The sequence below is a fragment of the Gopherus evgoodei genome, chromosome 13 (assembly GCF_007399415.2).
Source record: "Gopherus evgoodei ecotype Sinaloan lineage chromosome 13, rGopEvg1_v1.p, whole genome shotgun sequence".
NCBI classification, from domain to species: domain Eukaryota; kingdom Metazoa; phylum Chordata; order Testudines; family Testudinidae; genus Gopherus; species Gopherus evgoodei.
In genome coordinates this window covers 5,650,634-5,665,101 of record NC_044334.1, presented here as the reverse complement: position 1 = coordinate 5,665,101, position 14,468 = coordinate 5,650,634, and the positions used below count along the sequence as shown (strand labels likewise).

The window sequence follows — 14,468 nt, the reverse complement described above, 5'->3', positions numbered from 1 at the left end:
ATGAGAGAGCCAAGGTGGTGGGTGAGTTGGTTTTTTTTTTTTTTTTTTTTTTTTTTTTTTTTAAATAGAACCAACTTCTGTTGGTGAGCCAGACAAGTAGAGCCATGCATGGATACAACATTCGTATCTGCATCCGATCCGCCAACATGGTCTACAGATAGCGGCAGATATCAAATGGATATCCGCAAATTTGCAGGTCTCTAGAGACAAGCTTTTGAGCATCTCTCATCCAGTGCACTAAATGCCTCAACAACAACTATGTGGCTGAAACCAAACAATCACTGTACTCTTGAATGAACTCACAGGAAAATGATAAAAGACAAAATCATCACATCACCGGTGGGTGAACACTTTTGACAAAACGATCACTCTGTATCTGACCTTTCAGTCTTCCTCCTCAAAGGAAACCTGCACAACACTTTCTAAAGATGAGCCTGGGAGCTTAAATTCATATCTTTGCTAGACATTAAAAATCATGGACTGAAAAGAGACACTGGATTTATGGCTTATTACAACAATCTGTAACCCATTAAGCTACTTCCTCTCCCTTCCTTTCTTCCTTATAAGTGGAGGGGCCACATCGCCTTGAATGGTCCCTTGAAATCACAGATTATTATGGTTGGAAGGGACCTCAGGAGATCATCTAGTCCGACCCCCTGCTCAAAGCAGGACCAAGCTATGTTAACTACTTATGCTAAACAATCTGTTTCATCTTGTATTTAGCTGTGATACTGCAGGTAAGTTGCCCAGACCTGTATAAGCTCTGTATAAGCTCAAAAGCTTGTCTCTCTTGCCAACAGAAGTTGGGCCAACAAAAGATATCATCTCCCCCACCTTGTCTCCCAGTTACATGAATGTTTGATAACCTACTTCAACAAGCTATGCTGTGTTCTTTATTAAGAGTATTTGAGGAACAGAAGTATAAGGCATATTTACTCACTTGAATAAGATACACCATTAGTATTTAATGGTTTTATGCCCCCTACTGCCTGTCAGAATTACTTCTGTAGAGCAGTGACATTTTCATTGTACAGTGTCCATATAGTGGATTGACTTACAAGACTAGCTATACTATTTAGCCTCATCTTGCACTGAGCCATGGTATACTTTGCCAGCTATATTTAATATGTACATATTGACACAAACACATTATTAACCCACCTTTGAAATGCAACAACTGTTTGTACCTTAATAGGTCACTGGTTTTCTTCTCCTGTCCATTAACTTTGGTTAGCAGATGTAAGTATGCTCCATAAGGAACGGCGGTGAAGACCACAGTACATTTTATGGACGTGGACTGAGGTGGCTCACGTTCACGTGAAGTACTAAACACAAGAAATTCATGAACTTTTCTTCTAGTCTTTTTCTATAATTCTGTCTCACATTCTGCCCATCACTACTGCAGCTTTTTCTTGCTCAGCCTGGCAAGTAGCTTCCCCAAACACCAACAAACACGACTGACCTTTGCATTGTCTCTTCTGCCCCAAGCATCAAGACTTCCCATTCTGCTTCTTTCAGAAGATGCTACATTGTGGACCGAAGCTACCGCAGTTGAATCTAGAGAGCTAAGAACATAAGAACGGCCATACTGGGTCAGACCAAAGGTCCATCTAGCCCGGTATCCTGTCTTTCGACAGTGGCCAATGCCAGGTGCCCCAGAGGGAATGAACAGAACAGGGAATCATCAAGTGATCCATCCCCTGTTGCTCATTCCCAGTTTCTGGAAAACAGAAGCATTTAAAGTCGGATACTTTGACTGAAATAATACGTATGGTAAATTGATAGTTATACCAAACCTCATGTCTTGCACAGAAAAACATGTCAAAGGTTTGACGTCAAAGACTATTTAAATTTCATAATGCCAAATCAATTTTACCTGACATTAAATTGGACAGAATCTTAAAGCTAGAGAAGCAAGTATGGCAAGAGTAACATACACACACACACCAGATTGATCAGTTTTTAAAACTTTTTTTATTTTTTAATTTTTTTTAAAGTTTTTATTTTATATTATCTACAAAGTAAAAGTTTTCTTAACTTAAAAGTTACATCACTGTCTTGCAATAGTGATCACTTCATCAAACGTGATTTATAAATAATAATCCATCAGTTTGACGATTAGAATTTTTTTTTACTGAACCTGTTTCAAGTTTATTAGACGTAAAAGGGATCTCCGAGTCTTGATTTTTAGTGATAATAGCAGCAAGAATCACTTGTGTTACTTCTTTTGCTAGCTGATGAGTTCATAACTTTGAAGGGTCATTAAAAAATAAATAACTTCCAGTTTTCAGCAAGCAGAGTTTGGGCACCTGCAGGACTCTGATACAGTGTATGGAATTATGGAATAACCCACAAGTTCCCACATGCCTCTACTCAGTCCGAATCTCTCCCACTGCAAGATGAACTGTTAGCATTCCTATTGGATGTTACAAGAAATCAATTTTTTTTTAAAACAAAATAAATGAAATTCTAGTTTTCTGTGCTTCCAGTTGGCAGAAGCAGTGGAAGGAAGGTATTTGGCCTACAAAAGGTATCCAGCCTTTGTTACTCCAGATCAGCCTTACAACTGCTGTTGGTGGTGGGCTTGTACTGCAAAAAAAAGAGTGCAGGTGTAAATAGCAGATTGAGAAGCCACACAACAATGTGCTAGTTAATCAAATCACAAGATAACTATTTAGCTCAAGTCTGTAAAAAAACCTGCATTGAGATGTCCTTTGGCTGTTTTTCTACCTAAACCCTAAGAAAGCAACATTTATTTTCCCCACCCATTCCGCACCACACAAAACCAGGTATTAGTTCACGGTACAAGTTCACACCCTGCTTTGGGGAAAAACAGTATTTGAGACACCTAGGTAAGAGTTACATTTAAAGAGCAACAAAACAAGTAGGGCCTGGTTTTCCCAAGCAACAATACTGCAAAATGTCGCTCTTTGGATAAAAAGTCAACTTCTGACTGCCATCTGCCTTCAGCCATTAGTTACCAGGAATACTCGTATCCCTGGAACAATCTTTTTACAACTATCTTCAAGACACTTTATATATTTTACATGTATAAAACTTGGATCATTACACCATAAGCCACCTAGATATTCTATCCCCCAAGACAAGGGCAGGCGGATATTGTCCTACACACACTGAAGTCTGCATAATATGTTTCAGCCATACAGAAATAAGGTCTTTGCTAACTGAGTTCATCTTGTATGCATACCAAGTTCACATTTGGAGCACCAAAATATAAATACTAACTGCAGAAATACTGTCTGCCGCCTTCAGCAGTTTGCCTCTGTAAAAGGACATCTTACGGTTTTTTGTTTCTAACCCAAACCTGGCTCATAACTGTTTTGCTCACTAATTTGACCTGGCTCAGTTAAGGTGCAGGTCTCACACGCACACACTCCTCACCTGAAGGGTGCGTCATATAGGGGAAATGTGTTGTTGTCGAGACTGGAATGGGCTGTAGTGCACTTTGAGCGATGGCGGCTTGGGGACCACCAGGTGGCTGTGTCGTCATTAGCATCATTGGAGCATGGGCAGTTGGGTGAGAAGGAACCATTCCTGACTGTACATGAGCCTGAAACAAAGAGCTCTTTAGTATAATGGTCACAAGGAGGCAACACTCCTGGCCACATGCCTAGCAAAGATTCCTCCAACTGTAACAGTAAATCCTGAGATTTACTCCATTTTAAGTCGATTGGCTAGAATGTGCACATAGGGAGTAAGTTTGAGATTTTAAAACACAAGGTGTCAAATCCTTATTCTTGGCTTTGCTGACATCTCCTCCTCAGTTTGGGCAGGAGCTCACTGCTGACTAAGAGCACTGGTAAAGGATACTTTTGGAATATTATTTTAAAAAACCTGTAGATGTTTTGTTAAGAATTGAGAAGCATTTCCTATACAGAGAATGAACTGCACACAAATAATAGGCCCTTATATAGGCCTTTACATACATGAGAAGAGCCACCATCCCCTTCTCAGTACCTCATATGAACGCATGGTTACAAAGAGGAAGGAAAAGCATGAAGCAAAGGCAAAGATATCTACATTTTCCCCCAGCAAAAGTCTCCAACGTAAACGTCACACCTCAAGAACTGAACTTGGTTTCTCACCTGTCTACAATTCCCAATTTCATCACGTTCACCTGTCCTAGATGCCCATTGTCTCTCCAATGTCCAGTCTCTCTCTCTAGCTATATTTGTTCCCACATAAACAGTTGAAAATTAGTAATATCCCCTTTCATTCCACTATGTAATGCTGCTAGCTCAGATCTGTTCTATTTTCAGTTAAGCTCACAATATCACAATTCTTGTGTACTGAAAGCATTCATAATTAATCCCCAAGGCAAAAGTGAGATGCATCTGTCTCACTGCTTATCTCCTCAGTTGGTGGGGAAATTCCTTTCACTTGTTAGTAATGCTTCCTGACAGGAGGCAGGCAAAGAGACTATCTGTATTTCCTAGGTGAAAGCCTGATCAATCTCGATCAGTAATTTCTCAAGTACAAGATGACCCTCAAAAACCAGACAGCATTTAACACTGTCCATGTTTAGATTCAAACAAGTTTTCAAAAGAAAATTGGTTTTGCCCATTTTAGTTGTGGGTGTGTTTTAAGTGAACTGGCAGAGGAAACTCAGATGCCAGACACCACTCCAGACAGTAGCAGGCACTGGCTGACTTCAGACTCATTCAAGTTAGATGTGCAGAAAGGGCAAAGTTCCCATGGGGCTAAACCCTACAACTCTTTCCATAGGCACTACTTTTGCTGTATCTCTGTCAGCCTTAATCAGACTGGCATTTGATTAATGGAACTCCTCAAGTTGTAATATAGCTTCCAAGAAGCCCCTGAAGGCATGAGAACTAACTCCGAAATCATACTAAGGACCCTGGTTGTGCTCAACAGCCATGCCTTCCAAACCTCATGCATTACATTCCTCATGAACACCACCATTGTTGCTTTGACCAAGCAACGCTATTATAACCATAGCAGCCATGCTCAATACAGACATGCATATATGATTTTTTTGCCATGGTAATGAAGCTTTGCAAAACATGATGCGTAGGTGCTGGCTTTTGTAACATGCTCAGAGTTTCGTGAGTCAAGGATTCAATTAGCATCAAGTTACTGATTGTCTTTAAAATGAAATTAATTTAATCCCTTGGTGTGAGCACGTCTGGAATTCCCACCATAAAGTGACAATGAATTTCATGATAAAATTTAGCATTAGGAAATCCCTATCTCTGGTGCTTCGGGATTATTATTTGTTTTTCCTGTAAGCAGCTGAGGTAGCCATTTCATAAGAGATTTTTAGATAAATGAAGCTATCATTCCTTCACTAGAGGCTTACAGGGCACTGCCCCAGCCTGAGAAGCCATCTGGGACTTTGTCAATCTTTTGAGATGTCCATGCCTGTTGTTTTTATGTCTGTGAAACCAACAGCACAGATCAGAAATATAGAAGACTGATTGTGCTCATTAAAAATAGAGACTTTAACAGTCATTTAGTTAATTCTGCACTACAATAAGCTTCTTATTTACTCTAGTAGTTTTTTGTGAAGCTCACAAAGCAAAAAAGGAGCCAGTAAGAGTAAAGAATTAACTTCCATTTACCGAAAGTGTGCTGGCACACAGGTATGCAATTGTCAGTTACACTTCAGGACAGTTCACCTAGTCCTTTCCATCGTGAAAGTGAAATGATTACCTCTGCTTTTGAGGTTTGGTGCTCTAGGTGTCTATATAGCAGTCACTTGCAATTAGGCACATCTGAGGGTCCAAATGCAGAACCTTACGAAGACCCCAAAGGAACTACAAAATCTAGTCAGATACAGAACTACCAAGCTAAAACAGATCAATATCCCACCTACACCAATATCCTGTTTGAGGCAATGGCCAGATGCTTCGGAGGAAGATAAAAGGTCTATAACAAGTTGGCTAAAGAAAGTCAGTTGGGGGTTCCTTAACAAAACAAGAGCAAGGCAATGGGAGACTCTGAAATTAAAAAGTTATACATTTAGAATGGGTAAAAGGAAATTTGGTAAAAACTTTTTTTCCACATCTCCTAATTAATGTGAACAGAGATTGCGTGAAAGATTTTAGCAGAATTCAGAAAAGAATTAGACTCCTTTTGGATTAACAAGATCTTGAGTTACGCTAGCCAGGGTAACATGCAAAGGGAGTATCAACCCATCTGATTTAAGGCATAAACCAACCACTAACTGCCTGGGGTTAGGAAGAAATATCCTCCACAGGAATGATCCTGCTTAACTGTCCATTCTTTGATGTACCCTTACGTTTCCACTAATCTTTGTTTTCTAAATTACATAGTGCCAATCTCTGTTGCAGTGCCTCCTGCAGTGGTCTCTCCACACCTCTAATCACATTCACTGCCCTTCCTGGACCTTTTTCTATTTTTTCCATACAGATTTTGAAGTGGGGTGATCAGAACTGAAAACAGTATTCAAGATCAGCCCACTGCAGACCACTGAGATGTCCCCCGTATCCTCAATGGCACTTTAACTGACAACCCATCAATGTACATGGTTACTCTCTTTCCTTCCCACCTCATTTTAACCTCTTCTGATGTTCTTCATAATCCTCTCAGGAGTTTCCAAGCACCCCTGAGTATTTCTCATTGAATAGACTTTTTATAAAGATTTGGCTTTGCATTCAAATGTGTTTTAACAAAATATCTTTTCCAAAGCTCTAAGGGGAGCCCCACAGTAGCTATTTTAGACAAAATGGATGTAGCAACATTCTTGAGCACCTGTGGAGCCTCCAGACTGCTAAATTAACGGCACTGTGCAAACAGAAACCTAAGCGACACAGAAAATAGTTGGCCAAGAGAAATGATGTAAAAAGAGGCCACTACCCTATGCAAAGGCGAGATCTTTGAGGCAATATGACATTCAGTCTTTGGAAGGTTGTTAAAGTTTGTTTACCTGGGGTACATGGGCCATGTGTGGCGGATTGGTATATGCAGGCTGAACATGGGAAGGATGAATAGTGAAGACTGTTTGTTGTGCTGTGGGAAAACTATTTTGTGGAGACTGCGTATTGGAGCCTGGTGTCATGGAAGGTGGGGTTGGAGCAAGACCCGCATGGTACATTGCTGACTGCTGCTGTGGGTTTGCCAGGTGGAGTGCCTGAGCAGCCTGGTGCTGGTGATGCTGCAAAGCAAACAGAAGGAAGAATTAGTGAGTTTCAGGTTTTGGTTCCAGGGAAGAAATGATAAATGTTTATTCCATGGAACTAATAATGAATTATTAAAATTCCACTTAATATCAAAAATTTTAAAAGCATCCTCCTATATACACTGCACAAATAACACAAAATAAAGTGCCACATTCTGATCCCGTAGGTCTTATTATCCAAGTCTGTTGCACAGGGGGGGAAAAAGTCACTGGACCCTGCAGACCTGATGTGTTCTCCAGAATTGAGGCTATCATGTAAAAACCAAACGCCATCTTTCAGCACTTCTGTCTGTGACTAACTTCCATGCCATAAATCCACACATACCGAACCTGCAGCCAGATGCACCAGGGGAGTGACGTTCCTTAATGAATAACAAATCATTCCTTATCAAAAAGGGTCAAATGAGTAACTCCCAAATACTGGACTTGTGTGTGCGCGAAGGTGGGGGAAGAACCACCCCCTGCTGTTTACACAAAAGTTTTTTAAGTCATTGTTCACTATCCTTTACCCTTATTACTATCATCACACTCTGGTATAAAGGCAGGCTGACTGCACTTCACTTTGGATTCACATGCAAATCATAAGGAAATGATATTTCCAAGCCACATTATTTCTGGAAGAAGGGAGTATGAACATGGCCACTATAAAAGATTATTTGTCGAGAAGAATACATTTGGAGCTGCATGAAGAAAAAACCGATGCCGAAGTAATAGACTGGTGCCGTGCCTTCTAAAACAATGAGCTACATGACATGTTCCAAAATGTTTGCTCTCTAGAGTTTTGCTGTTACCTGCACTGGACTGGGAGCAGGGTGGCTTCCAGCATGTTGACTTTGCTGCTGTCCTGTTGGCGTAGCAGAAGGCTGCGGATGAGGAGGGTGTGGATGCAGGGTAGCATTCGGATGGGCATATTGCTGAGCAAGTGAGCCAGTAGAAACTAGAAGGAAAAGGAAGAAATTGACAAGTGACAAAGCATATACATCTCACCAAATTCACATTGCATACGAGGATTTTACAGCACATCAGTGATACTGTGAATTGGTCTTTTTTTCCCCTACAAATAATTTATCTTGCAATTACCTGCACATCTTACCTTGGATCTAAAAATCTATATTTGCTATCATGTAGTTTACATGGTTTTGCAGGAAAGTCAATGAATAACCATAATAAAATAGTTCAGCTTTCCTAGCTTGATTTAATAAAAGATACTGTATAGATCAAAACACAAAAGCAGTATTTAATCTGCAATTTTAGTCAAACAGATAAATCTACAAGTGATTTGTAATCAGTTTCTTAAATTTTATAGTTCTGGGAAAAGTAAATTCTCTATTGTACAGAGTTAAATAATTTACAAACATGAATATTTATTCTAATTCCACCATCCACAAAGTCTTTGGCCTTTTACCTGGCTAACCTCACCATGCTACTCTTCTGGAGATTATTCGCAGTACAGTCAGCACACGTATATACAGTGTTCTTGCATGTAAGTTAGTTACACAAAAACAGCATACAGAAGAGCTGGGAAACTGGCTCTCAGAGTCAACCAGCTTTCACTGAAGTTGGAGCCTTGCATACAGCACCCACTTCAAGATGCCCTCTTGTATTACCACCATTCCCACTGACTTTTTGATGTTGCTCTAGAACCCTTCATTTCTGGAAATCATGGACTCTGAATTCCACAACAAGGAAATTGAACACACATGTCAAACAGCAGCATTCACTAACTGCAGCAACACAGGCTTAGGGAAATCCTTCTACAGCAAAGTGAAATGTAAGAAGTCGTCCCTGCTTGGTCATTCCTATCATATTGGGCTACAAAATGGGCCATGCAGAGTTTGCTCACTCCCTTTTGTGAACGGAACAGTAATTTTTAAAAGTAGGCAGCCTGAGAAGCCACAGTAAATTGCTTCTAAAAGGTTTTTACTAGAGCACTAAGCAATGTGTTAAATGAAGCAATAGTCTCCAAAAAATAACATGCTTCCTCTATACTTGTAGCTTTTAGATCTTACATGTTTAAAATCATGCACAACCTATCAATCTCTTGTGTATGTGGTTTGCAAAGTCATTACTAATTCAAGCTCACATTCATCTTGGTCCAATACCACATTGCACTGAAGTGGAGACTAGCTTTGCTTCCCACAGTGCTAGAAATGGAATGTCTGAAGCAACCTATCACTTGGGTCCTGAACCCAGCTCCTGCCTGTATCCTAATTTAACAAGCAATTGTTCTGAGGAACAAACAGGACTGTAATTACCTGCTAAATCAGAGCGCTACACATGTAACGTTCTGTACTTGATGTGCTAAGAAAGCCAACATGAGGAGAATCTCAGGGCCACGTTACATGGACCACTGCTGCACCCTTCTAGATTTACAAAGCAGTTCATTGGGGAAAAAAAGGAGCTCCATCTGGGATATAGTTTTAAGGTTAGTTAGATTACAGTTAAGGCTACAACCACCCACATATTCATTGCCAGCAATTCTTTTTATACTAGGAAATTCCAGCTCCAAGAGCAAATAGATTTAATTGCTCTAACTTCTATATTTCAATATGTCAAAACCCGTTACCGTTTCTGAAAGGCAGAACTTCTCTGCACAACACACATAAAAGAATGGCCTTTGATCTATTCATCCTAAAAAGCAGGGGATTGAAGGACAGAACATACCAAACATACAGCCATTTGATAAAGTGCAGCACTGTCTGCCGTAAGGCCTACACAGAATCTTACCACTCCATCAAGTGCCTCAGACATACTCCAATTACTTCTGAGCAAACACCCACTGTCCCAATCTTTCCCAGTCCAATTTGCTATTACTTCTGTTGCTTTACATTTGGTCAATACTTTACAAAATCCTAAACACTGATTTTATTCAGCTAGCGGTGAGCTCACTTCAGTATAAATAATCCACCTACTGAAGCCCATTCAACCCTTCAAGAACTCCCCTCACATCCAAGTGTCATTAACTCTTCATGGACCTTGTGTTTCCAGCACACACTACAACAGCATTTGCTGATCTCAATGGACAGATGAATCTTGTGAACTACACTGTAAGGCTTTCAATTTGCAAAGTACTCCAAGGGCTACTTTGACCATGACATACTTGTTACAATATTAAGTCTTTACATACCATTCATGTTTGTAGTTAGGAGTTGGGTTTTTGGAAGTTCTAAAGTTTCTATGCACCTAAACAGCAGTTAGTCTCCAGTGCCACAGTATCCTGTTATGCTTTCAAGCAGAAAAACAGTGACTCATTTGTAATGTTACCACTTAAATTCCATTTACAGCAGCAGCAAATTTCCATCTAATTTTTTTTTGTTTTTTCACTGCCTGCAAGCTTGTACAAAAATTTACCTATTCACACATTAGAATTAAAACTCAACTTACTGTTACAATTTCAAGTTTCTCCATTTCATCTCCTTATGAAATTAGTCTTGAGCCAATATTTATATGGCCTCTCTCTAGTCTGAGTAACCTACAAAAAAGGGACACTGTATCTCTACTTTAACAATAGGGGACTGAGGCACAGATGGATTAAATGGCTTCCAAATCTAACCTACCTCTCCCAGGTCTGATTCTAGTGCCTCAGCCCCAAGAACTTCTTTCCTCCCTCCTCATTCCATTCTTGAGGAGATTTGTTATAAGCATGTACTGGAAGTTAAAGGGTATTCAAGGTTTCCCACATCTATTCTTTATTCATTGGAGGCCCTGAAGTAATATAATTATTATTCCCTAAAACGATTACTGTGCTTCATCTTTTATTTTTTTCATAGCTTGAGAGATGACCCAAATACGAGGTGCTCTGAAGCAGGTATCTATATTATGCAATAAGGCTTCATGTTGAAAAGAACTTGTTATGCATGTCCAGAACTTACTAAAACATTTTTACATGCAGAAGGAAGTGGGAGAAGAGCAAAACACCAGTTTTCAGTAACTTCTCCTAAAGCAATATGTCCACAGCTTGGCAGAGAATTGTGAGAGTTTTGTTTGTTTAAAATCTAGCATTTACATTTTCCCAGCTGTGTATTTGTTTTCAGAACCTATTCTAGTCAGTTTATACACAGTAAACTCCGCACTTAAGAAGAACAGGAATACTTGTGGCACCTTAGAGAGACTAACAAATTTATTTCAGCGTAAGCTTTCGTGGGCTACAGCTCACTTCTTCAGATGCACTTAATGTCCTCTCATTTAACACTGTTTCGATCTTACGTCCCTCCTCAATTACAGAACATGCTCCATTTAAAGTTGTGAAATGCTTTGCTCTAACATCATTTGGCTGCCTGCTTTGTCCACAGCTGGCAGCCCTCCCCCACCCCCAGCGCCTCCCACCTGCCGGCAGACCCTGCGGATTAGCGCCTTCCCCTTCTCCCCCCGCCTCCTGCCCATGGCAATCAGCTGGCTTGCAGCGTTCAGGAGGGAGGACTCAGTGCGCAGGCTCCCCCTCCGTCCCCTGCCTCCTGAACACTGCAAACCAGCTGGCTGCCACAGGCAGGAGGCAGGGGAGAGCCTGCGCACCCAGTCCTCACTCCTCCCCCTTGAATGTTGCAAACCAGATGACTGCTGCTGGCAGGAGGGAGGGGGAAGGAGCGACGACACAGCGCACCTCCCTCCTCCCTCCCCTGCCTCCTGCCCATGGCAATCAGCTGGCTTGTGGTCTTCAGGAGGCAGGAGGAGCCTGTGCACCATGTCCTTGCTCCTCCCCCCTGCCTCCTGAATGCTGCAAGCCAGCTGATTATGGTGGCAGGAGGCAGGGGAGGAGCGAGGACGTGGCATGCAGAGTAAAGGGGGAGGAGGGGGAGGGAAGAGGCAAGTTAAGGGTGGGGGAAGGGGTTGCGTGGGCAGGCCAAGGGTTCAGCCCCTTCCCCCTCCCCGGGCTTACAGAGTAGGGGAAGCTGTAGCGGCTGCTGCGCAACGTGCTTCTCCTAGCCTACAAGACCTTCAGCCTCCTTGCCTGCCTCACTGTCTCCAATGCCAGTGGGTTGTGCCTGTGTGGGGTAAGACAGGGAAACCTCCCAACTATAGTACCGTACTGTATGGCAAGAAAAATTTTCCCTGGAACCTAACCTCCCCATTTACATTCATTCTTTTGGGGAAACTGGATTCACTTAACACTGTTGTATATTTCAGAAGCATAACTACAACCTTAAGTGAAGAGTTACTGTACTACTGTGTACTAAAATGCTCACTCAACTGCTGCAGATATTTTAATAGTAACATTTAAGAAAAACACTCACCTTTGTTATTTTTCTTGAGGCTTTACCAGATTCCATAAACATCTTACTCAAGAAGGCTTCAGGAATAATGGAGCAGATCATTTAAAAACAAGTGTATCCACCTTTTCCAATTTATAGCCGAAGTTCAACTTGACCTCAGGAAAATTAACTTTAGGAGTTTTTCCCCCCCCACTTATTTCTACAGAATCTCAGTTTCTACAGAGCTGCTGATACCTCATCACGTCAAGAGAGATTCTGATACAGTGTTTCACTTTCAAAAGGCCTTTCCTTCCCTTTATTACTAGGGATGTGAGAGAGGAAAAGTCTGAGTTTTATGTGCTGTAACTGTGTGCTCTCACCTAAAGTCAGGTCTTTAACATCACAATCAGATTCCACAGAGATTTAAATTGTGGTGTCACAGGATTAATTCAGATGAGTAAGACCCATAAACCCATTAAAGAAGCCTTGCAAAAATAGTCATGAAAATTTACCAACCTGGATACAATCTACTCACCTTCATTACGATAACTTATTATAAACAATGTTTTACATGCTCATCTACAGAGTTAATCACCCTAGGTGACTATTTCCATGCTAAATTTCTATAATAAACATGGAAAGAAAAAAAATTATTGATAAGAGTAATCAGAAATCATATTACATTGTCCTTGACATGTCGTCAGTGCTATGGTTTTCCAGTTGTTGTACTAATACAGAATACAGTGATAAAAAAGCTCTATGGAAGCACATAACTAATGAAGTGTTGCAACCTCTGCTCATCTGAGGACTGCTGATAATTATGGTTTGCCTCCAGCAGAAGTCTACGGCTATGTCTACACTACCACAGTAAGTCGATCTACACTACGCAACTCCAGCTATGTGAATAACGTTGCTGGAGTCGACATACCTTAGGTCAAGTTACCATGGGGTCTACAGGAGAAACTCTCCCATCAACCTACCTTACTCTTCTCGTTCAGAGTAGAGTACAGGGGTCAACTGGAGAACGATCTGCTGTCGATTTGCTGGGTCTTCACTAGACCCGCTAAATCAACCACCAGTGGATCGATCTCAGAGCCTCAATCCTGGCTGTAGTATAGACATAGCCTAAGTGAGAAATGCCTTTGTTCCTTATGAAGAGCTCTGCAGTGCAAAAGCTTTCCTCTTTCACCACCAGAAGTTGGTCCAAGTAAAAAAAAAAAAAAAAAAAAAATTACCTCACACACCTTGTCTCTCTTCTTTCCTAGGAGCACTTCACTTACATCACTTTTTAAACAGGTGGATTCTTGATATGGGCTACATTATTTTGATATTGATATTGATTCACAGTTAGGACAAGCAATTCCATATTGGATTGGACAAAGATACTATACCACACAGGGTTTTAATTACTGAATTGAATTCCAACTAAAACAAGAAGGAAAGAGTAATAGTCAAGGTTGCTGACAAGAGCAAAGCAAGGAAGGCGAAAGGCAGCTATTGTAAACCCACAGAAATGGCCAACACTAAAAATCAAAGCAGCACAGATCAGAGAGAGCATTACCAACCACTAGCCTAGACTGAAGTCAATCCCTGAACTTCTGACGTTCAAATTTCTCTTGTGGGAAAACGGAATGCTGACAATGGACAGACTGGGAACTGTTAGAGGAGTAATGCACTGATACTCAGAACCTACTAGGTAGCTTCTAGGTGCTGACCAGTGAAGTGATTCCAGACTATTGCCAGACCCAGTAAGATGGTGAGGATAACTACATTTAAAGACCTCAGTTTGAATGGTAGGAAGCAGAGATATAGCATGGTTTTTTCATGTTATAAACACATACAAAAATCATTTTAAACATTTACAGTGGACTCCACTTAAAAGAGTATATATTAAAGGAAGAAACTTGTTAAAGGATTTCAGTGCACCAAACCAAGATATGTAAACACCCTTAAGTGCTCAAAGTAAATTTTCAGTATACAATCATAGGATGTCATTCTATAAAACACATTTTCTGCATGCCAAAATGAAATCTACAAAGTCTTTTAAAACCAAAATCTGTTAGGGAATACAAATTACATGATTTATATTGTTCTTC

The 14,468-nt window shown here is 40.7% G+C and overlaps 1 protein-coding gene across 9 annotated transcripts in view; it reads right to left on the bottom strand.

Moving 5' to 3' along the window:
* Nucleotides 1–1,985: 1,985 nt before the first annotated feature.
* ATXN2 (ataxin 2) overlaps nucleotides 1,986–14,468 on the bottom strand; it is a 77,313-nt gene continuing 64,830 nt past the window's right edge. For 8 of the 9 annotated variants that reach the window (XM_030583368.1, XM_030583370.1, XM_030583369.1 and 5 more), the window contains 4 exons: nucleotides 7,975–8,120; nucleotides 6,932–7,159; nucleotides 3,403–3,571; nucleotides 1,986–2,589 (listed from right to left, as the gene is read on the bottom strand). In XM_030583368.1, coding sequence (XP_030439228.1) covers nucleotides 2,561–2,589; nucleotides 3,403–3,571; nucleotides 6,932–7,159; nucleotides 7,975–8,120 — 572 coding nt within the window. In that variant the 3' untranslated portion in view covers nucleotides 1,986–2,560. The remainder of the gene's footprint in view (nucleotides 2,590–3,402; nucleotides 3,572–6,931; nucleotides 7,160–7,974; nucleotides 8,121–14,468) is intronic. The other variant, XM_030583373.1, reaches the window with a different exon arrangement.